A 24,758-nucleotide genomic window follows, 5' to 3' on the forward strand; every position below is an offset into this window, starting at 1 on the left:
TCTTTCTTTCGTTTTAATTATTATTCTTTTGTTTTTTTGTTTTTTTTTGGTATATCCATACGGTAACGACGAAGTTCTTAATGCCTGGCAGCTTACATGCAGCTTATGGGGCTAGGTACTTAATGATTCAGATAAGGTGACGATGACGACACGTTTCAAGACGATTTACACCTAGGAAAGACGACGCGTCACACGATACTACGTATATGTATGTATGTATGTATGTATGTATATATATATATATATATATATATATATATATATATATATGTTATGTACACCGATCTTAAATTAGTGGTAACATCGAAAGGGACACGACGGGATGCGCATAAAATGGGGGGCTCCACGCACAAAAACGGAGTCCTCTTTCGACTATGTTGTACTATGTACAAGACGTGCGCGTGGGTGGTCCCATGGGTCTGCTTGGGTCTGCAGGACTCGACGCGGACCCAACCGGGTACCTATTGGGGCCTTGAAAAATCCTATTTACAGTATGCGAGCCACGAACGGGATCCCTATCTTTTTCTAACATTTATGTCCTTTCGAAATGACTACGCCTTCGCTATGAGAGATTAGGATTTTTCTCGTTTATCAAAGATCCACGCCGGATCATTATTCAAGGAGACACTTTGCACCCTTGATTCGTTGTACTTAAACCTAGAAGTAGAATAAGTTGAAAGTTCCTGTTTCTCGACTAAAATATTGAAATCAATAATTTAAGTGAAATTCGATCCAACTGGATATTCTTTACATTAACATTGAAATAGCTAATTATCGGTTCGTTGCCAATATGTTTTTCTCGTTATATATCTACAGCTAGTAATTATTTCGAAAAGTGACATAAGAAACGGTACTAGCTTTGAATTTGAAAAATCGATTTTGATGTAATGCCACAATTTTCTCGCTACAACAAAATTGCACAGAATCGTTATCAATCTCGATTTTATGTCTTATCTGTATTCTATGTGTTCGTTCTATGTTTTTGAAAATTAAAATTAAAAAATTGGCCGTTGCGCAACAAGCTACACTGGAATGATTTTTTAACAAGAAGGATGCACAGATGATTATTTACAATGGTATTCACTATATATATATATACGCGAGGTGCAATGGATACGAGATCTAACGTCGCATTATCTCTTCTATACTGAAACCCAATTTTGGGGTTGTAGTCGTTTTCTGTGGTGCATGAAGTCCGCCGAGTCTCTCTGTAATCTGCCGAATCGTCGTTGACGCTGTCATTCCGGTTTCCATAGGCGCCGGCACGTCCACTCTGAGATCCTGTGGTGCTTCCGTGTGCGTTAACAAATGTGTCTTCAGATTACTACGTTGATTGAAACTTCTGGCGCAGACTGGACATTTGTGCGGCGATTCTTCCATATGTACGATCTTGTGCACTGCCAAGGTTCTGCTCTGGCAGAATCCTTTGCCGCATTCGCCGCATTTGAAAGGCTTCTCTTTGCTGTGTATGTATCTGTAATGCAATGTGAAAAAGAGCCTTTAGAATATTTGTCAAAAATTTTAAGTAAGCCTTATTACAACAGTGATTATTATATATCAACAAGCATTGTATACGACTGTTAATCAGTAATTATCAAACACTAAAAAAATGTTTATTAATAATTATTGAAAACATTATTGCGTTAATTGAATACACGAGTTACTATAGTGACACTAAAATTATTTTTTTTAAATTCATTAACGCTCTATAATTTACTGGAATTAGAACAATTAATAACCATTTGATAATATTATATAATATATAACCAATTAATAGCCAATTACGTATTTGACGTAAATGTTATAAATTTTTATTTTTTTATTCTATTTTTTATAATCTGTTTATTTATGACAATTAAAAAATTTATTTTGTATATTGTCATTCGGTAAATCTGTCAGTATCAGTGTGTAGTATAGAGAAACGTCATCGAGGCGATAGTACTTTATCCAAAGAGATTTCATAAAACCACAAATATCGTATCAAGATAACGTGTGTCTAAAATGAAAAATTATACAATTCGATACGAAATCCTGAAACTGGGAAGTTCCAAAGTCAGACCAGACAGAAAGATAATATACAAGTCAAACAAAGCATTTGCCACGAGCCACATATGTATTTATATATATACTTATGTATATACTTAGTTCCCCATGTGAAACGTCATTAAGTCATCGTGCTAGCTAGTCATCCTATATTACCGATAAGACACCTGCCTAACGCTATTCCCAGTCATACTCATGCCATCCATCGAGGGATGGTTTTACCAGGTGGGACCGGACCCATTTAAAAGTGATTGAAGTATGACAAGCCAAAAACGGCAAAGAATAGATCACAGGCACATAGAACCTCGTAAACCGATCATTAATTATTTTCATAATATGATTTGTATTATCAAAAATTACAGGCTGTTTCATATTATTACCGCATGATTCAGTCAAATAATTCAACTCTGACCTACGTAACCAAAATATATAGCACCTACGCTTTTCACAGTCCTATCCGGGAATAGTGCTAAGTGACAGAAAAAACAAGTGAGGCAAGTGTCAAACTGAATTACCTGTGATCCCGAAGATGATCTTGTCTCCTAAAGGCCTTGCCGCAGATGTCACACGAGTAAGGTCTCTCGTCAGTATGAGTCCTTTCGTGTATAAGAAGATTGTAGCTCTTGGTGAACTGTCTGTTACAAAATTTGCAGATGAACTGTTTCTTGGGTCGCTGACCAGGTACTCGTCGGCTGAGGAATGAGGCCGGCGGTGGTACTTGCATCCCTGGATGGATCAACGGATGCTGCGGTCCGTGATGGTGAGGTGAGGTTTGCGGACAGCAGCCCCTAACGGCCAAGAGAGCAGCACCCCGTAACCAGTGGTCCAGAAAGGTTGCGTGATAACCAGCCGGATGTGCCTGATGATGTTGCTGATGTGGTACGTGAAGCTGGGAGCGAATCCATCGCGGTGGTGACGTTCTATGGGGATGGACCAGCTCGCCGGAGGGAGGCGTATGGGGTGGCGTTAGAGGCTCCATCTTGGTTTCCATTATCTGAGAAGCCTCTTTATCCCTCAGCAAGTATTCACGGTGTGTGCTTTTCAAATTTGTCTTCTTAGGTTGGTAACAATTTTATATTATTATTTCACCATTCACATTCACTTCACTGCTCCCTGCCTTAAAGTCCCATGTACTTATGAGCACCTTGGTTCCTTCTCTACAGGGTGGTCCCTTCTACTTTGGAACAAGTACCGAAAAGTGCCTGCCTGATGTATTGGTGGGAACGTGAGGTCAAAAAAAAAGAACAAGAAGCTCTCTACTCGAGGGTTCGAGCGATACTGAAGTGTGCAACGAGTCCTTCGGGTTTACCTGACACAGGAGGTGGCGGCTCCTCCCGTTCGGGAAGTTTGGACTCCCGGTTGGCGGCGACTTCCACAGGGGCGTGGCTTCCGGGACGGCGCCTCAGGGCGTCGCGACGCTACCCCTGCTTGTTCCTAGTTTCGTTCTACCATACGGAACCTTTACTCGTTCTTATACGCTTTTACGACCAATACCAACACTCTACCAAACTATCGCTGCCAATAGCACGACAACGCTACCACCACCAGTCACGGTCATATGTTAAAAGCGGACTTTATTATTACGTCAGAGTTGCCTTTTTTTTATCAATACTGATAACACTCTCTTGTCGCTCGTATGCATCTGCACAATCGTGCCTATAAACGTTGCATTCGATCAAGCAGCATCCCTGCAAATTTTTAAAAAAAATTTTGCTATAGAGTCTAATCAATTTTTTTATTAATTTTTCCATCCACAAGTATAGCCAGCTCACGAAAATTGTGGGCAGAAAGAATTTGCAATGTCTTATCGTTAATCCGTATTGGATACTAATAACAATTAAATTATTGCTCAAGTATCAAGTTGGCTTTTGCAGCAGATCTTTTGTAGTATTAAACAAAAATTGTAACGTGATTCTAACGGTATTCGGTACCACGTAAGATATTAATGATAATATAGATATTAGAGGTAGAAATGAACATACGCTTAATAGGTTTGACTCATACGGTAGATAAAGGTCTAACGTAACACTTTTACTTTAATCTCAATCGGTACTAATAAACTCGTTACAATCGCCTGGTACCGACTCACTGATCGATATCGAAAGATTGACTCCTCTCTTTCAACATTTCATTCCCGATTTACTCCTAGGCGGAGTTCTGCTGATTAAATCTTCGATAGCTGATAAATTTCCTAATTAACTAATTGCTACCAACCGGTAGCCGATGCAGGTGACCGATACTCTGATGAATGACGCTGATTATAAAGACTTCTTTTTTTTCTTGTACGCTTTTTATTTTTAAATAATTCTAAACATATTCCGTACTTTGAATTAAAATCTGGGACTATAGATTAAATAATTATCGAATGAGCTGTGTTAATTAAAATGTAGACGTATATCATTCGTTTTTTTTAAATGACGTAGAAGGTACAGTCTGGTGGGTGCATTTTAATAATATTCTTGATAATACCAGCAGAGCCTGTAATTTAGATTATTCAAATAGCTATCCAAAAAATTAGAAGAAGGAGCAGCCATACCTCGGCATGCTCCAGATCTTTTTGGTTTTTTTTTTTTTCTTATATAATGCTTTTAGACACTTTTTTCCTCCCTTGTAAATAAGGAAGTCTGACAGTGGGTCTGTTCAGGTGATAGTGTCAAGGGCGGTCTGTTAGTAATATTTCTAATCTTCAATCACTACTTCATGTTTAATTATTATATGCCTACGGTGTATTTGTATATGTGTTTTTAAATATTTCTACACTATCAGAATCACTTAACTCTGCTTAAGTTCAGTAGTTACTTAATTTTTTTATGTCGGGATCTTATACAAAATTTTTAAATGTTTCTGTAGCTTCAAGGACAAAAGAGGAATAGGCTAGAATAAAGTAATGATGGAGTTCGAATAAAATTTTATAATAAAAAACACCAATGAACAATGAATTGCGAATGCTTATGCTTACGTTGTAAAAAGGCCCTGAAGAAATTTCAATAAATAACCCAATGTTATTTATAAATTCATTATTATTCCCGACGTATGTAGATTCAACAATTTTTAATCGTCACCCTTGAAAATTACTGCTAGATGTGCAAAGGTATTCTTCCACTATATCGCAATAATCGAATAGCAGATTAATTGTATTTTTAATTAAATAATTTCTTGAGATCGAAGCGTAGATCTTTAATTATCAATCAACTGTACCCCATTGACCCACAACTACCCTGGATATCGTGGAATGGAACAAAGGATCAGCGTATGATAAAATATGGTTGGGTTATAAAAAATCAGAGTTATCTATTGAAAATCAGAATAAGGATTTGCAGAGATAAGAAAGTATCCATAAAAAAGCATATAATTCATTAAAATGACTTTTTTCTCTAACCAATATTTCCTTCCTTACATATAACTCATTCAACTCTCTTGCATTTATTATAATCAGACATATACAAACCCCCCAAAAAACCACAGATCGTCCATTTTTTGTTAACGTATTTTTTATTCACATTTTTTTCTCGGTACCTCTCAAAGCCCAACCCGTTACTGACATAATGATAATATCGAGTGCGGCCTGTTAGTAGCTCTATAATCTACCCCTTTCTCGCTGTGCGAGTAACATCTGGTTACCCGGTATATTTATCGCGAGATTATGTCAAAGAACAGGTATGTTTCCTGAGGAGCTTACAATACTCGTGGAAGACCCCGTGTATACGCATGGAATTTGAAAATAATAAATAAAATAAAAAATAATAACCTCTAAGTCGATATATAGTTATACGAGAATGTAGCAGATTGCAGATTAATACGATTTTCAAAATAGCTATAGATAAGTTCAGTGTACAATGATTATCTCTTCACCGGTATTTATCATTGACGTCAAGGCCATAAAACGTAATCGTTTACTCCTTTTCAAGAAAAAAACATTTAACAGCTGGAAAAAAAGTCATCCTGTCTTATATTCTGATTCGTTATCAACGTTAAAGCATAGGTACTGTACGTTACGATTCTGCAACGATATTAACAAATCGCCAAGCAATGACGTGGATACCAAGAGAGATTGGATTGGGATCGATAAACGAGATTCTCGGACTCCCTGGGAGTCTCGGCTCTGTATCTCCGAGACTCACTCGAAACATAGATTATACTATGTAGATCATTAATTGGAACACGCTCTTTTTTTTTCGGCAACAAGTTTTTTCGACTCCCGCTGACGCCGGATCGGTAATCTTATTATGCGCTAACGATGTTACCCAGCGTGATATTACCAGGGCTACCAACGTGCTTTCTTCGTGAACTCGCGCCGTTACGAGCGCTACCGGATCTTTAATTTCGACATTCAAATTCCCCGCGCAATTGCTTACCTATTCGATAACACTTGCTCATTATGTTAGTCACGAATGCACCGATAATAGTATTGCTAATCTACTTTATCGAACCTCAAACAATAGGTGGGACACACCTCAGTATGTGCTGAGCGATAGCGGACGATTACGTTTGGCGGGAAATTCTTTGGATTTTGAATTTTTTTTACGTCTTTCGGGTGACGAATGAGTTTGCGCTTAACATTTTTGTTGTCTAACGTGTTAGGAGTTTTATGTTACTTTGAAAAACAAAATTTTATTGAATCCATAGTGCATACTTCGATCTATAGTAACGTTATCGATAGCGGCACACGCAGTTAAACGTTCTTATCCATTTATGGCGGAGCAGACAGCGCGTCACTGCGATAGAATCACTCGAGCCACTCGGGAGACATCAACGAGCCTTTTCATCACATATTCTTGTTATTATCTATGTTGTGTAACGATACATGGAAAATTGAGCTAATTATGTTTTTTTTTGGTGAATTTTCACAAGTCATGCGTTATTATTAATTATCGATAACAATGTAAGGAATGTATTCACGGAAATTGATTAGGGAAGCGGTATCGGAAATTTTTGAAAATTATCTCCGACTATAATTGATTTTTGTGTTTCCGATTGTATATCGGTAGGCGTCATGACGCGTAGACATCATACGTATCATGGATTTCGAAGAAATTTTTTGGAGGGCGATAATAGCCATTTGATAAGGTAGCAGATAATGGGGTATTGGTTTATTTATTAAGAAGTTTAAAAAAAAAATAAAAAAAATTTGAGGCCTTTTTTCTGACAAAATATGAATTGCTTTGTATTAAATGAATTTGATATTAGTAGATATATCTAGGTAACAGATTGATCGAAGTAGTACACAATTATGAATTTTTGGAAAAAGTTTTGGATTTGTTTTTCTGGTTACTCTTATATAGAAAATCTGTCATCGAGACACAATCAGTCTACTATGGAATAAGCGTAGGTACATGTAAAGACATTTATAAGGGATGATGGTGGTGGTAGGTGGTTGGGGGTTGCAGAGGGGGGTGTCTGCCTGATGGAGCTAGAAACTGAATTAACCACCCACGCCCGGGGCCGACGATCTTCAACGCGCAATCTCATCTCAACATCCATTATATCTGTCTTTGTATGCTAAACATTTTGCGAAATTATACAGACTCTCTTTTTCGCCTCGCCAGAATAAAGGCCTTCTTGAAAATATGTGCTTTGACTGAAACTAGAAGATATTTTGGAGTAAAACGTGAAAATGGTATATCAAAAAACATTAAATCGCCAGGTTGAAAACATTTTAACTGTTTTGTGCAACATGATTATTATATGTTTCGAATAACTTTCAAAATATATGAAAATTAAAATTTTTCTTAATTCGACCCTAACATGGAGTATCATTAAAATTTTAAAGTTTCCAAAATTTAATAATTTAATAATTTTTTTACTGATAATTATTCAAATGTGCCAAACATCTATCAAGGATATATGAAATCTGTACATTTAAGATATAACTCGTAAAATACAAAACATTCATCTATGCTCTTTTTACCTAAAACTATTGAATTTTTCATTCGAAATTTCAATATCAAGTCTAGGAAAAAATTTGATTTTTTTCGTCTGATTTTACATGAAATGCCGACAGCATTGGCCTAAGAGAGTATACAAGTGAGTGATAACTTCTTAACGCTTATGTATACAATTCATGATATATGTATAACTGCAAAGATTCGGGTGTGAAAGATTCGTGAAGAAGAGGAAAGCAGACAGCGTGGCCTTAGCCGTGCATGTTATGCACGGGGCTGCACAAGCAGGATGCACCAAGATGCACCAGAATGCATTCAGGAGGTCCATCTGCGTTATAACTTCTGAAACTAATCACCGTCTTCACAGGAACGTGAAAATGTTATCGGGTCGTATCTAAACGAGTAGAAGGGCCCACTCGAACTACTCGAGAATAGGGCCCATCCCTAGCACTGCTGCACTCTTTGAAGGACCCTTTCTACAGCTTTCCTCGTGACATTTCTCTCTTCGTCGTTTCCCAATGTATATGTTTACATCAGTATTGAATTACGATAAACTGTCAAAAATATGTATCAGCAGCTTAACGTTTTTTTTTACAAAATAATTAAATTTCTTTAAAAAACCCCAAACCAATCACTCGTGACAAATTATATTTCAAAAGTCAAATGTCAAGAAAATTTTTATCTGGATTGTAGTATTTCAAATTACAGCCTTATTGCTTTGACTAGTGTTTATACTTTTTGGAAATAACGACTGTTGTACTCGAACCACAATGGGAACAATTTGATCTTTATATTTATTAGGTATTATCCGTAGGTCGTAATACTTGGCAAGTTGATCTTCGTTTCATGAACAAAAGTATAAATATTGAAGAACGTGTTAATCCTGGTTTATATTTATTGTTTGATATACTTTTGAATGTTATATGGGAAATTATTTTGTTCAGTATAGCCATGAATTATACAGGTTTCTTAATTGGCTTTCGTTCAAGTCTTATAAATACATGAAATACGTATTTGCTGTCTTACAATCATCCACGTGGATAATTTTAATAAACGTCATAGCTAAGGTACCTACTGCGCTGCACATTGGTCGAATGAGGGCTAAATTTGTTTTTTGAATTTTACAAAGTTAATTATATTAACTGACAGTAGTGGAGGGCGATTTGTATTACAGCACGTGTTTTATAACCTAGAGAAACGTTTATGTATAGCAATGTATTTGCTGAAGAATTAAGTGATCAATGCTAACTTTCATAGCACATTTTTGTTGAGTATTTTCGAAAAATAAACCGTAACTTCGTATCGATTTCAATGCGTCGCAGTTAATTCGGTTTCTTGAAAGTTGCTCTACGAAATCACCAAATGAATTTTATTTGTAGTGTTGACCGTTTAAAAATTACAACCTACCGTTAAATCGGTGAATTCGTGGAGCAACTTTTGAGAGACGGAATGAGCTACGGCGCATTAAAATCGGTATAAATTTATAAAAATAATTCAATTAAGTAACCTCGCCTGGTACACCACGTAAAACTGATGTATTAAAGGAATTTATAATTTCATTAATTTGAATTTTTTAAATTTTATTTCAAAGGCTCCTTATAATGTTTAATATACTATATGCAGGAATTATTGCGAAAATTTAAAAAAAATGGAATTCAGGGGGAATTCCTTAACCGCGTACCTACAGTCCACTTGTACATACAACTCACGAGTATTTGCTGGAAAAATATTGAATATTTGCGTTTGTGCAAACCTCTGAGGATTTCGTGGTACTTTCTGGCATTTGCGCGAAATTCAAATTTACCCAGCATGCCCCGGAAATCCTGACAAGCCTCCGCGGCTTTTCTCTATATTTTTTTTTTCTTACCGCATCTGTTTTCACTTCTTCTTACTTTACCTGCGTTGTTCTATTTCCATTAACTTCATCGACTGACTAAGAAAATGCCACGAGTATTCAGTTCTGCTCAAGTCCACCTCGACAATACAATTTTAGTATTTCTTTATTACCAGCCTTTCCTTCCCCTTTCCTTCTTAACTGGAGGGAACAAAAAATGTTAACCCAGTACCTACTACTGGGTCTCTAGGTCTTTTGTATAATTTGTTTTACTGTTCCAACAACGTCATAAGATCTAAAGATATACCGGCAGGAAGTACTGCTGGGGTATAAGACGTTACGTTAATGAAAATCAAAAACATTAATAGACCTGAGAAATTTGGTTTAAGCCTATACATACGTCAAAAATGAAACAGAATATTTGCTTCAACGGTATATGCAATTTATATTATATTTTTGATTGGTCAAAAAATTTCTCAAACATTTCGGTTCTTTTCACTTGCAGCCAGTTTCGAAAGTGAGAACGGAAAAATGACCGATATTAAAATCAGCCAGAGAAAAGAGGCCTGTTCCGCTACTGCACAGCGGCCAGTCGTAAAAATAATAAACATAAAAGCATAAACCATTGTTCATGAATTACAGAGTAAAAACCCGTCCCTCCTAACACCCTCTGGTCTTTAGGTCTACTTCAAGTCCAAATATTGCTTTAGCATGTCTATTTACGTTATTATACCAGCCTTAGAAAATAAGGGTTGCTTCATAAACAACGGCTCTAAAATTCAAACTGCATTTTCCAAAATCGATTCAACTAAACATATTCACCATGAAAGCTCTCTTCGTCGGTAGCACTTTATCACTGACCTGTTACAAAAATTACTGTTTTTTACCTCTTTCGAAAAATTTACAATAGCATCATTTTAAATTTAAAAATAATCTTTTTATGGACACTAAGAACCTTAGTTGACTTCTACCAATTTTTTATAAAGGGACACTCCAATTTTTACTATATTTTGCGTATACCTTTACTTGCGCTTTTACCGTTTTTCAAAAATACTTCACGTGGACTACCTGCTGCGAAAATTAGGTCAACAGGCTTTATGGTATTAGTAAGCTTTAAAAGTAAACCCATATTTCGGCTTACTTAGTTTTTCGGCAAAGTCCTACTGTATTGGATGAGAGCATGCTCCTTCATACCTGGTATTATTATAGAGAGATGTAGTCCGTTATCGCACAATAACATCCTAAAATAATGTTCAACAGAAACCCTAATCCACAAAAGACTTGACCACCGTGTTCTCACACTGTTTCGTTTTATATCGAGTCAAATTATTATTAGATCAATTATCACATAAAAAACGGAACTTTTCCACGTGTCGGTTGTAAACCTAAAAAAAATCTTCTAAATCACTATAGAACTTGAAAACCATTTAATAGAAAAAGATAACGTTCTTGTTATTATTCCCACTTTTCTTAAGCGGTTAAAATAATTATCAATTAATGATCGCGATTATTTATCGAATTGCAGTTACTCATTATTTAATATTGTTTAAGACTCTTTTGTAATCAAAATACGTAACAAAAATTAACCCCAAAAAATTCTTCAGCCTTTAAGCTCCATTTCTAATTATCGAATCCATTGGAAATAATGACTTTGTTTTAATGACAAACGGGTGCGTCGACGGGGTGTTACTAGAAATACACATATGGATTTTTGGAGTATGTATACTCACTTAGGCGGAATATCTGCTTAGTCTCAACAGCAGAACAGATGCCCAATGCTCTTCCATCGTACAGTTCAGGGTGTCACATACCACGTTCGGAGAGTACGTGTGTGGCCATGAAGAGAGGAGCCGTCGATACGCAGAATTCCAAAGAACTAAAGTTACCACGTGGCTGCTGAGAAACAAGAATATATGAATAAACATACCGTTTTCCAAATGCTGGCATAACGCTGGGTGGCCATTGTTGTTAATGATTAGAATCAAAGCAGAAGTCAGTTGGTGAGCGACATATTTTCTACAGCGAATATTTGCATTTAATTCTAAGGCAATAGTCTTATTGATAGGCTAGGTTAGGTTTCATATTTACGTATCTAAGAATTTCTAGACAGTCATAATAAGTCATGCTACTGACAGGACTCCCAAAATCATGTGGCAGTCCAATAAATAAAGTCACGTTTCACTCGAGCCCAATTAACGCTCGCAGTGTTTATTTTTGTTCGCGAGGCATCTGTCCAGTTGCGATCGTCGTTCAGACCACTTGAAACTGAGAGCTATCGGGAGTTTATCGTCTGATTCTTTACGTTTTGTTTTCGCAGTCGCACCATTGTTTGGATAAAGTGTTTACTGGATGAATATCTATCGATCGGTAGTTGAGTAGCTCAGTGCAGAATGGTTCACACGACATATAAAATTAGACATTAGAAAACTATATTTTGCATGACTTAACCTATAACATACGTACGTTGTCGTTCTTCTGCGACACAGCCTACGTATTTCGGTTGGTGTATTGAAAAAGAAACGAATAAAGTTGGTCAAGAAATATCTCGTGAAATAACATTATTCAGTGATAGGCTTCATATTTTACTAAGAACTTGAAGTACGAACATTTATATTTGACGCTTCGCCGATGAACTGGTGCTCCTCGTGCATTATAAAAAGCTATGAGTGTTTTCGCAGTGTCGGACAAGGCTGGAAAATGACTTATTGTTAGTTGAGTGGCAGTGCGCGTGGCAGCGCTAGTATGCAGTTACCAACTCAGTGACAATTTATACGATCGGATCCAATATCTAGGGACATTATATATCACAGGACTGAACGTCCCGGCTGGAAGTCCGAACACACATCGCACACACATAAAATGAGTTGCGTCGCTATGAGATAGCGGCGCCTTTGATGTTCGCCCCACCTTCACGAATGCTTCGGTTCCGACGGCACCTTGGCGTGTGTCGTTTTCCTACGACACTCACAGTATTCATGATATTCACACCTACGAAATTCACGTTGACATCCTGGAATACTCAAAATCTAAAACTTCTCCGCACCTCCTGACTTTACGATGTATTCTAAGAACTTTCTTAGCAGCAATCACCTCTGTTCTGATTAATACCGATGGTCTTAAAAGTGCTCGGTTATTCTTATCGTTGATACAATATAATTGCCTATAGGCTTCGTTAGCTTTAGATAGAAATATATGTATTCATTGGAGTGTCTGGATTGTAGAAAAAATGTATGAAATTATTACAATTTTTATACAAACTACGTCTTAAGTACGTGCAACGTTTTATAATACATTTTTAATTGAACTTGCACATTTAAATGTTAACGGAATATTATCTAATGAATTATAATATAGAATTATATTAATCTAATACTGATGCCCATACGATATGCATATATATAATAATTTTTTATAATTTTTCTTTTCTAAATTTAATGTCTTTATATATTGATATTCTAATGCATGCTTTATGAAGGTGCATTGTGTTTGATTGAAATAATTATTTTTTTTCATACTTTCTAAAGGTTGTATAATAATATACACATAGGTGGACTCGTATTGCGTTGTATGTTGGGTAGCCTGTTGTAAAGTTACGGTAAACCTAAATAATCCAGGACATCAGTAAGACCGCCGCGCGGCGTATAAAGAGAAAACACGAAGCGGTCGACTCGGCCTCGTATTGACAGGAGTTGGACGAGAGGAAGACGAGGACGTACCTCGTGAGTAGGTATCGGGGAAATCTTATCGTTGTGCAAAGCATTAGCTGGTCGTGCTTTGCGGGGCTTTGAAGATTTGCGGAAGGCCGCTTCTAAGAAATATCCGTAGACATCTCAACTCTGGCTCGAAAGAATCGCGAGACTTATCGATAATAATATCGTTATCAGGCTACAATCGTACGAACGCGCTCCCGTTGGGATTACGGAATTTCGATTTGTTTTTTTTTTTCTTATTGCGTGATTTAAGAACGGCCAATTGAATTGATTGAAGAATTGACGCCAATAGATTAATCGACATCGTTCGACACTTCACCAAAATATATTATTGAGCAATACTCTTGCCACGCTCAAAATTTTTTATTACTTCGATCTTACGCGATATTAATGCGAAGTTAGTCGACTATCGAGAATATTACTATTACATTTACTATATCTATGTTCACGCACTACAATTTAAGATAGAAGATATAAATGTATATACTTGGTTAAATAATAATATCTATGGATTTTTTTCCTACGGATGACTTCTGTTGATAATGCTTATCGATAAGGAACGATTGTCGATTCTAGTAGTAAGTAGGATAAATATTCTTGAGAGATCTTTCAAGCTGTTTCTTAAAATAACTCATGTGTGAAACGTTGCTACAAGTTAATGTCTATAACGATATATTTATCTTGGCAAGATAGTTTCTAATTTGTTTTTGCGTTTTGACAATTTTTTTTAATCAAATCAAACGAAATGCATATACAAACTTTTGAAGTATATTTTCTTCCTTTTATTTGTATATGAATACATATATACTACAATAAGTAAAACTATAAATTTATAATATTTAGACCCAATTCTCGTTGAGCCGTGCCTCTTATAAGGCTTATTCTTATTTAAATCGGCCATTTTGAATTATGATGTCAGAAGCGAAAAAACATATTTCTGTCTTTCTATAGAAACTAATAATTCTTTCTGAATTACTCTCGTCTGATTTATCTTATATGTGTGAGAGACTGCATTGACCGTGCAGACAGAGGTGTGGTCCATATTTTTATAACGTCACAAAACGACTTCGTAGTTTCTTCCTTATCAGCATGGATCTATATGATCCAAATTTGATTGAAATATGTCGCATAAGGGAATTTCTAGTTTCTCATCAGGATAGGGAAGAGTTTTAATCCGCCCTTATGTAAGAATACATATAGTGACAATAGGTGAAACGAGATTATTGCCCGATAATCCATTTATATCAAAGAGATAACTGGGATGCGAAGAGCTTAATAAAATCTTTCTTATATCTGCCGCCATGAACGTTCATTACTATGTTGCAGCTAATAAATATTTCTTAAAATCTAAAATATATCAACATACACTTTTATTGTCTGGCGCAGTGAATTTAATGAAAAGTCAGATTTTTTCATTAGCTACGGTGAAGGCATTACTAGAACTTCTATACTTTCTTTTTTTTTTCGCGGGCATATACAAAGTCCAAGAGTGCGTCGTTAACGTCCAACGAGGCATTTGACCCGTGTTAAAAGGTTTATGCATGGTTTGCTGCGGTTCAGAGTTGTGGTCTGCTACGTGTCAGTCGACGTTCTCTCTATGACTGCACGTTGTGCACCACAAATTGACTCTGGGGGACCCTTTACAAGTCGCAGTGTAGGTGAACAGTTCAATTTTATTTAGTTTTCTTTTTTTTTAATTATTCATTGAGAGATTCACTTCACTTTGAGAAGGAAGAACGCATAAATAAGATACAATGATTATATGCAATTCTTTGTCGCGTGGTATCCGCACTAAATATTTTTGAAAAAGCGAATATCACAAAAATTTAAAATTTCAAGAATTTCTAAAATTTAGTATAAATTTTTATGTTTTTGAGAATTACTGTCAAAGCTGATTCTTTATAAATGAATACGACTTGAGCGTATTAACCACTGAATCAAAAGCGAAGATGGATGAAAAAATTTTGAAAATTTTGACACCTTTATATTCGTATATAATTATAATAATTCGGCTGATTTTCGTAAAAAAACGTTACGGTTGTTTTGTACAAGAGAAAAGTATCGAAAAAAAACGTAAACGCGATCAAGAATTATTTAGTCCTGACCGGAAGTATCCGCGTGCAACGTAATATTCATGATTTCCATTTGTCCTTCGGTGTCAAAAGCGTAAAGCATGAGAACCGGACCCAAAGATCGGCACGCTCCCAGTAGCCTTGGATCCTCGTAGTCAACCACCCGCTGCCTGTCGTTTTAATGAAACTAAGTAATCTCGAAAACAGGGAATTGTAGCCTCGTAAAGGGACGGACAATGCCCTTGTAAATATGAAAGTTTCCAGGGCCTTAAGAATCTCCGGTTGGCTCGTGCAGTAAACTGTAGCAATTCCATAGCTCGTAGGTACAGAGGGGCCTCTCTCGTTGGGCATCCAAGGCAGTTTCAAGCACGAGGAAGAAACGGAATGGGTATTGCTGGCTCCATTATGGGGTCCCATAAAACACCTCTGGTACTGGAGGCGCGTGGCCTCAAGGCCGACCTGCCACTTCGTCATCCTACCCGCTGCCTACATGAAAGTTAACATACATCCTTTTACACACTGTGCTACGCTTCTTACGTTTCTTCCACTCGTACGCCGCCATTTTGATCTGTCATAGTGACTCACTTTGTTCACCGTTTCAAAGCCCGGAACACACAGGACAACATTTCCCGTGATCTCTATGTTGATAAAGGAATGGGGTTTCCCTGAGTAGTCAGTGCCAATTACGTCACAGTTTGTAATCGACGAGTAACGAGTCATACGCGTTACTATACTTCTCGTATACGAGTAATGTCACTCGGAAGAGAGGATCATGTGATTTTGAACACAACTTTAATCGATTAATTTTACAAAAAATTAACCCTTACAGCATATCCTGTAAAAAATAGATTTATAGTTACTAAATTTTATTGGCTGATAACATAACTATAGCTATGTGATTGGTTGAAATTCGAAAATATTAATTGCGGCATAGTTGCGGAATTATTACTTTGACTGATGCGACTATGATGCGAAAAGAGATCGTGAGGATTCTCTGATAATATTTATTTCATTGAATTTATTTACTGGTGAACTGGTTATCAGTTCAGGTGCCCAGTTAAGCAATTCGACGAATATTAATAATATTTATTAACATGTAACTTTGATATGAGTCATTTTACTTGTGTTCCTACATATAGTCGATCAGCGAGTTCAATATGTTTTTTTGACAGTTCGCAAGCAATGCAATCCTTACACGTGGTTTTTCATAAAATGTAAGTATATGCTAAAATAAAAAAAATTGAATATATTAAATTCAAAAAAGCATGCATATGTATATTTTGTGACAAATATTTTATACAATGACACGTGTGTCTTACTAGAGACTTTATTGTTATCGATCTGTCAAAAAACCACATGGAACTCGTGAACTGACTGCGTTTTGTAATACTTCTACTTTCAACTGGTGTTCATCACGAATCATTGCATGAGTCAAATGTTTATCGGTATCATGACAATGTGTATTACCGAGCTTGGTGCTTTCAGTCTTCGAATAGATAATATTTGGTATAATGACGCAATCATTCTAGGCTACTTCGTATTAAGAAATTGTCGATCAATGACGTATCGTCCACTCGTGTCTAAGTAGGAAAATTTGTAAATATACTTTTTTAGATGAAATCACAAGACGACTAATGCCGACGATTAGCACGTAGCTTTCTCATGTCGGATTCTTAGAGCGGTTTTATTTCAAACGCTGCCACATATTGGGCTACGATTACTGAGGATCGATAGTCGAATCAGTGCGATCGATCGATTTGACTGATTGACTGTCGAGTAATTATAAAAATTACTTTTCACCAATTTTAATGTACTGACTGACGTTATCTGTCACCATATTTTCTGGAAGACATATCTTCTTACGTGTCTTAATTTAAAAATTTTTTTATCGATGAGATTTCTAATTTCAGATTAGACATCGATAGTGGATTTAGATGTATCGTGATTAATTTTTCTATAGACTTTAATTGCTATGAATTTCTATGTGGAAATTTAATCTGATTGTCAATTAATAAAAGACTGATAAAATTTCTGAATTTCAACTTAACCGTCCGGTCAATAACCAGGTCAATACCCGGGTATCCATTTCAGTTTGCAATGTAGAAGTTATTAACTTCCCCTGAAAAAATTTTTTTGAACGCTCGGATCCCCACAGTTGAAGTAGTTTGACGTCAGTTTTTCGTCAAAATTTGTTTAATTCATTCATTTAATAAAAGTTATTAACTATCAAAGTCAATATCTCCTCCGTTCAGTGACCGGGTACCCGGGTACTCACTTAGGTCATTATGTATGAAAGCCGTGTTTATACACACTAGAAAGACCATTTATTAAAGTATTTATGTAACTTGACTTTTTAATAAATAATCAACAATATAGTTTGTAATTTCCTTGATTTGAACAATTTTGATTATAAACAATAGTAAAGGTAGTAGGTAAAAAAATGTCATTCACTTTTTTTATTTTAGTTATTTTTTCTTTTATTTATAATAATACAGTGGCATGTCAAAAAATAGGTAAATTTAATTATTTTGCACACTCCTGACATGTCGTGGTTGAAGTAGAATGTTCATCACAAATAGGTAACTCACATACAGAGCAAGATTTCCGAATTTCGTTTTTTGAATTCGTTCCGAAGACAAGCATAGCATACACCAGTAATCTTTTTTCTCCCGGTTGACTCGAGCTGTGCCTGAGGTATTGAAGATCCAGATGCTGTTGGCTGCACATATGGATCTACCAAAAAAACTGTCAATCGCCACTTTCGTTGTAAAATGCCTCATGATTTGAGGATTATGCGAAGGATCTTCGACGAATGGAGTACACAGCTCTCTGCCCAGTTGCCGATAAAATAATCGTCGTTCATACGATTCTTTCGGATGCACTTTATTGTTCTCATAATAAAGAATACATGCAGCAAGGCAGGCGACATCGAGAATATTGTAGAAAAATGCTAAAAGCCACCTTTGAGTTGATCTTCTTGTAGTATATCTTCCAAGCATTTTATCCATCGTGTCCACTCCAGCTTTTGACAAGTTATAAAATTCAATAATTTCGGGTTTTTTCTTTGCACCATCACCACTTTTTGCTTCCTGATGCATTGATGATAGCATAATCACTGCCTTTTTTTTTCTTTGGCACATAACTGCACATAGTTATATTTTCATGAAAGCCAAACACAGTATATAATTCTTCTCGTGTTTTCAATGCAGCCATCGCTGGTGGAATGTACGTTTTATTTTTCTTCAAAGTGCCAAAAATTTTTAAATCCCAGAATACTAAAAATTTTGCTAATGGCGGAGTAGTGAAGTAATTATCCATTGTAATGTTTCTACCGGATCCTTTGTACGGTGCCACCAAGTCTTTGACAACCCTCTCACCAACGTTTTTCTCACGACCGGCACTCGACTGTCCAGTGTAAAGCTGTCCACTAAGTGGATACGAATTTTCAGCATCACGTATCCACCTTACCTTATACCTTGATTCCATACTTGGCTGGCTTTGATGGAATATACTGAGTGAATTTAGTTCGACCTCGGTATGGGTAAAGTTGCTCGTTGATTCTCAGGTGCTCCGTTGGCTTATAATTTTTTGCCAAATTACTATTCAGCATTTTCCAAATGTCTCGTATCGGAGCAGCTTTACCCAGGTACCTGAAGATTGTTGGATTTCGCTATTGTTGATTAAAATTCCACGAAGTTAACTGGAACCGCTTAGCCAATTGGCGCGCAGTATGTGGGTACCCGGGTACCCGGTCATTGAACGAATGGTGAAAGTTTGGTTATTGACCGGACGGTTAAGGAATATCATGATGCGTCTATTTACGTAATATATTTATTTATATTAGATTAGAAAAAAAATCTGATAACTAAATATCGTGAGAATTTGTCTATCGTCAACAGTTAAGTAGTGAACTTCAGTGACTTTTACAATCCGACAAAAAAAAAGACAAGAAGCAGCAACTGCAGCAGCAACGACTGTAGGACGGTAGTTACGTAGGTAAAGGATCCCATGCGATTCTACAGGATTTCATAGATCCGTGGATCCATGGATCCAAAAGGATAGCCGGGTATATGGCGGCACTAAACAGATTCGTCAAAGCCACGCGACCGTGTCCCTGAAGTCCCGTACCCAGTTCAGCAATCCTAAAGTCTTCGTGTTCTAAACCAATGACCATTTCCAATGTTTTGAGCATCGGTACGGTTGGCAACCTTGAGGACCTCATCGACTACGCGTGTCGGCAACTGCAATCTCGTTATGATCACTCTTTCCTGTAACTTGTGAAAAGGACCTTCCAAGACGCCAACCAATAGGGAAACTATTCTTGTGTCAGTTTTCTGCGTTCCCAAAGACAGATGTTTGTCGGGCTAACAATACTAAAGTCTCGTACATCCGTAGCTGATCTATGATCTATGTAGATAAAAGTAAATCATGTACTAGAATAAATATGAATCAGGCATAGATCTTATAAAATCTATTAGTGGCAATTTTGACGAAAATAAAATTACTAGAAAATATTGAAAAAAATCTTAAGGCTCGTGACGTATGACTTTCATGGTCACGTCAGCAGAACCTTGAGGATGTATTTTACCGACGCGTGGCGAGAAACCAGAAGGTAAAAGGTCCTTTTTCACGTTCCCATTACAATTCCTGTCATTCTTTCAGATTCTTTCTGTACGAAAAAAGTACCCAAGAGTCCTTCTGGATGGGAAACAATATAGCACAGGATGATCAGTTTGTCTTTTGTCAAAATTATCTATCTGCCGAACATCTTCAATCTACAGTGTACCAGACCGATACCAAAATTATCAATTTGATCTTGCTTGCCAAGAAAATGAGGACATGCAAAAAGAGAGAAAGTGATAGTAAAACTAAGTCGATCGAAAATATCAATACGGAGCAAGCTTGAATTAATATCCAAACCGTGTTCGAATCTTTCACTCCGTTTCCCTATTGCTGCCTGTACATATCTGACTTGACTGCCTGCCGTGGTAATACCGTGTTTTCAACAGAGTCGCAGCCCGCAGTCCCGAATTCTCTGATCTCAGCGACTCCATCATCAGCGACTCGGTCCCGTAGATAAAAGCCAATTGAATTTAAATCATGAATACGAACGAAGCGAGCGAGGCGGTGCAAAGCCCAACGGCAATCTGGTGGCAGCTTTGTGCCGGTAATGGCTTCAACCCCTAGCCTCCGACCCCCCAACTCTCCCAACCCCTAAGCCAGAACCCACCTCTAGATCACCAACCCAGCCGTGTAGATATCTTCAACCAAAGCTCCACTATGTAGATACACCCTGCAGGAGGCAGGACCTTGCAAGGATAGGACAAGCAGCCCGATAACAGTTATTTGAAAGTATTGAAGGCTCAAGAATTTCTTGTTTTTATAACCCCTTTCTAAGTTGCAGATACCAATCCATATATGAATTATCAAAATAAATGAGATTTTTCAGTAATTCATTATTTGTGGATTTTACATTTTTTTTTACACGTATTTCATTCAACATATTTTGTAACATTTTTAATTACCATGATCTCGGCAGAAATACAATATATTATTCTATTGTACAGCTGTACTCAAGGGGTATAATCCAGTGCTTGAGGAACACTGATACAGTAACTAAAGTTCGTAAATGATAAACCTAATAATAACCAGATATGTAAATTATGTCACGAAAATTGCTCGCGATAATATTTATATACGAAATAATTTTTTATACAAAAAATCTATAAAAAATAATTTCAGGACGACCGTCTGTCAGGCGCCAGGACGCCTTCTCCGTTAACGTTCTCCTGTCTCCCGAAGGTCATAGCAACTCCCAGAGAGGGGAGACATGTTCCGCAAACATCATAAAACCGTCGCTTCTTAATCAGCCCTTATTAAAGGCCGGGTTGACTCCAGCTCGTACCTATACGCAGTCTCGTGACTACATAGAGGGTTGAGTTCGCCCTCTCATCCTGGGCAATCCCGTGCAGAGCAAATTCTATTTCGAAGGACCGGGACACTCCCTTGCAATTTACCCAGAATTCTCCACGATAAACGGCGACTGCCATTTGTCCATGTTATCTTCAGTAAAAGACATTGCAATTTGTCTCTCATCGGTACGTAGCTTTAAATGACATCGCTTACTGCGTCAGATTTTCAAGTGATTCACAGAGATAAATAAACATATAGATCTCGTAAGATAATTAATCTGTATATCGAATACAAAAGCGAACCCTCTATTTTGAGTCGCGACTCAGCTATGACCCCCTATAGATTTTTCAAAATTAAGACACACCCAGCATACCGAATATTGAGCATGCAAATATACCCTCCTAGATACGATCTTCTCATTGTGTATCGTAAATATCTAGGGAGTAGTTTCGGGAGCAATATAAGTACCCCAATAATCTAATAAACTCTCGTCTCTTAGGGCACGCTCGACTTCTGTAAGGCCCCCGGGGACCTGGCCCAGAATTACAAGTAAACGTTTCGGAAAGTGGCTGGCGCGAGCACTGGAGCCTGGTCGTCCCTTTCATGATTTACGGTATGTTTACCTGAAACGTAAGTACCTTGACGCATCCGTCACGCCGATGGCCATTACGCGTAAGAAAAACTAACTTTTCGACCCAAATTGTGCAAAGCTGTTTCTCGACTGTCCGACAAGGAAATTCAGTAAATGCTATTCGCATTGGACTCTTTCGCTTACCCCGTTCTCTCTATGGCTTCTACCTTTAACTGTTCGTTACAAGTAGAGAAAATAAATCTTTTTCTCAACCTTTATATATCGTAAATGGATATTCGCATGGCCTATATTTGTCTTTACCGTGTATTTCGTCCTAGGGATTTTCAAATATGGAGGGTTCAAAGTTTAAAATATTAGCGTAGAATATCTCACGAAGCATTGCCTTGTTTATACAACGCAAATATTTCGTAAGTTTCTATGCATTACAAATTCACGTTTACGGAGTAATGAAATTCATTATGGTTGTTAATAATATTATGTATCTTTTTTTTTTTTTTTGAAAATGAATATGCATAGGTATTTTGAACGGGAATAATTAGTATATAATTTATATGTTATTTGGAAAATTAATTTATAATAATACATAATACATTGTAAACTTTTAACTGGACGTACTGGGCAAGCAGTATTAACGTATCGACTGAAGTTGGTTCTAGTAGAAATCGAATGAAGAGGCTAACTTCAGTTGATGCGTTTGGCGTAAGTTTTTTTATTACGTCGAAGCCTACGTGTTATAGTTTCAATTTTGAGATCAAAACTCACTTTCGAAATTCTCTTATATTATACTTCCAGAAATATACTTATGAGACGTTGATTAAAACGTAAGAGGATTTTTAAAATAATTTTTCCTTGCATAAATATGGAAATTTAAAAAAAGTACAAAATCATATAAACATTTAGAATAGTTTTATTGAAATATTATTTAGCTGAGATACATTTTTTATATTTTGAGAATTGATCGAGTCTCTTGATTTATCAACTGTCAGTCATGACACTTGATGTGTTAACTTCTGTCGGTATTTCAGATCTTCCAATTCTACTAGCGAGTGACGGACTAATATACGAAACTACCCTTACTAATTGTTGATAAGAAAACTAGTCTCAGTTTTGTGTTATAATTGTAAGCGCAATAATATTTTTAGTTATTCAACACACGATATGATTTTGATTAGATAAGACAAGCATCCCAGTGACTAATTAGTTTGCAAAATAAAGTTGAACGTGCTTCTTTTGTACACATATATACAAAGATACATAAAGTACAAGTTGTCAATTTCTTACTTGTATAAGCGATAGTCCATTTCCTGGCACGATCAACATATCGCACGTAAATTTCCACTTACGAATCGTCAAGTGCCTTGTGCTCGTGTTTAATTAGATCTAGGAGTTCCTTAAACTATAAATTAAAATAGTTGTTGGGAACATAAAATTTAGATAGTTGATGATTAAAAATTGAGTCACCCTGTAGTGATTAACAATGCTGTTAATAATTTCTGTAAGAGCCATTATAAAAGTCATCATGGGTGTCAAGGGCTCAGTAGTCTGACGTAAACCGCCCCAAGTCTCACAGAGTTTAGGTATCTTAAAATGTACGTAATTACTTCCGGAATCTTAACAATAGCAGAATCAAATGAGAGTCTTATAAACGCATAAGAGAATACCAGTGATAAGGCTTTACTGGTCCACTGCACCTATCAATGGACCAGCAACAGTTGAGTACTGGTTCGCTTTTATGTGCTTGCTGGTGTACTGGTATAAAACAATACATACCAAAAACAGGTATTGTAAGATAGATTCGTCGAGGCAAAGCAAAACAGAAATGTGTCCAAAATACGTTTGAACGGTAACTGATAAGGCAACTTTCCTAGCGCGCCAAGCAAAATTTGATTCGAAATAAAATTTCGAGTATCGAAAATGTCCATGTTTGTCGTATAATTCTGTCCATTAAACTGAACCCTTTCTCTCTCTTGAGAAACATGAATGTAGTTAGGCCATTAAGGATTCTCTTTAGAATGCACGAACTGCACTTGCGCCAACTTCGTGGAATAATATATTATATAATTATATTAATAAATATATTATAATAAGTTTCTGATTCTTTAACAATGATTTTCTTAAATTTCATTCCAGAGCTTTGAACATTTTTGTTTCTCTGTTGAACTGGGATACTCGTTATTAACTTTAGGATTAAATTTTATGACACATTTATTATATACTGACAAAGCACACACATCCTGTAGAAGTTCTACAGATATTTTGTACTTTGTGGGTATTTACTTTGTGTAGAATATCGCACGGCGTGTATCGTTTCCAATAGTTCTACGGGCCGGACCCACTGGCGCACAGACCAATTGGACACAAATAACTTTTTACTGCAAATTCTATTCACTTTTAAATAGATGGAATAGAATTAGGTATTAACTACGCGATCCCTACTTCTAATTTCTTGAAAAAATGTCCGCTCGAATAGACAAAGAGGGACTGAGGTGGTGGCCAGTAGCTCTTCCTTTCTAATGCTCCCATTGGCTACGCTTTTTATACTCTCGTACTACGGCTGCTAATTAGAAAGAGACAGGACTTGGCCGCTACCAGTCGCAATTTCTTTCTTTCAGCCGACCATATTTTTCTATACTTGTGCGTAGTCATGCTATATGTCAATTTTTTAACATTACTTTACGCTAGGTTTGGTTAGGTTAGTTTAAGATAGAGTGA

At 36.6% G+C, this 24,758-nt stretch overlaps 2 protein-coding genes across 10 annotated transcripts; both read right to left on the bottom strand.

Annotated features, from left to right (window-relative positions):
• Positions 1-226: 226 nt before the first annotated feature.
• Positions 227-12,964, bottom strand: LOC107269452 (protein odd-skipped). 9 transcript variants are annotated; one of them, XM_015743308.2, is made up of 5 exons: positions 12,366-12,962; positions 12,223-12,246; positions 11,490-11,652; positions 2,559-3,731; positions 227-1,474 (listed from the first exon to the last, which is right to left on the bottom strand). In XM_015743308.2, the coding sequence occupies exons 4-5, from the start codon at positions 3,032-3,034 to the stop codon at positions 1,123-1,125; spliced, it is 828 nt and encodes a 275-aa protein (XP_015598794.1). In that variant the 5' UTR covers positions 3,035-3,731; positions 11,490-11,652; positions 12,223-12,246; positions 12,366-12,962; the 3' UTR covers positions 227-1,122. The 9 variants fall into 9 exon arrangements, with proteins under 9 accessions (XP_015598794.1, XP_015598795.1, XP_015598796.1 ...); XM_015743309.2 differs by having other exon boundaries at positions 11,490-11,655; XM_015743310.2 differs by having other exon boundaries at positions 2,559-3,037; positions 12,223-12,964.
• Positions 12,965-15,563: 2,599 nt separating this feature from the next.
• LOC112494595 lies at positions 15,564-16,411 on the bottom strand. Its single transcript, XM_025086727.1, has 3 exons — positions 16,079-16,411; positions 15,777-16,027; positions 15,564-15,711 (listed from the first exon to the last, which is right to left on the bottom strand). Exons 1-3 carry the CDS (start codon positions 16,259-16,261, stop codon positions 15,564-15,566), a joined length of 582 nt encoding a protein of 193 aa, XP_024942495.1. The 5' UTR covers positions 16,262-16,411.
• Between the last annotated feature and the right edge of the window lie 8,347 nt (positions 16,412-24,758).

The sequence above is a fragment of the Cephus cinctus genome, unplaced genomic scaffold (genome assembly GCF_000341935.2).
Source record: "Cephus cinctus unplaced genomic scaffold, Ccin1 Ccin1_scaffold0661, whole genome shotgun sequence".
Classification (NCBI taxonomy): Eukaryota; Metazoa; Arthropoda; class Insecta; order Hymenoptera; family Cephidae; genus Cephus; species Cephus cinctus.

Bases quoted from the DNA above. Each gene is read 5' to 3' on its own strand.
- LOC107269452 (XM_015743310.2), bottom strand. From the start codon at position 3,034: ATGGAAACCAAGATGGAGCCTCTAACGCCACCCCATACGCCTCCCTCC. The intron at 1,475-2,558 runs GTAATTCAGTTT...ATTGCATTACAG, and splicing joins GATCATCTTCGGGATCACAG to ATACATACACAGCAAAGAGA.
- LOC112494595 (XM_025086727.1), bottom strand. From the start codon at position 16,261: ATGACTCGTTACTCGTCGATTACAAACTGTGACGTAATTGGCACTGAC. The intron at 16,028-16,078 runs GTAAGAAGCGTA...ACTTTCATGTAG, and splicing joins GGCGTACGAGTGGAAGAAAC to GCAGCGGGTAGGATGACGAA. The intron at 15,712-15,776 runs GTCCGTCCCTTT...TTAAAACGACAG, and splicing joins TTCATATTTACAAGGGCATT to GCAGCGGGTGGTTGACTACG.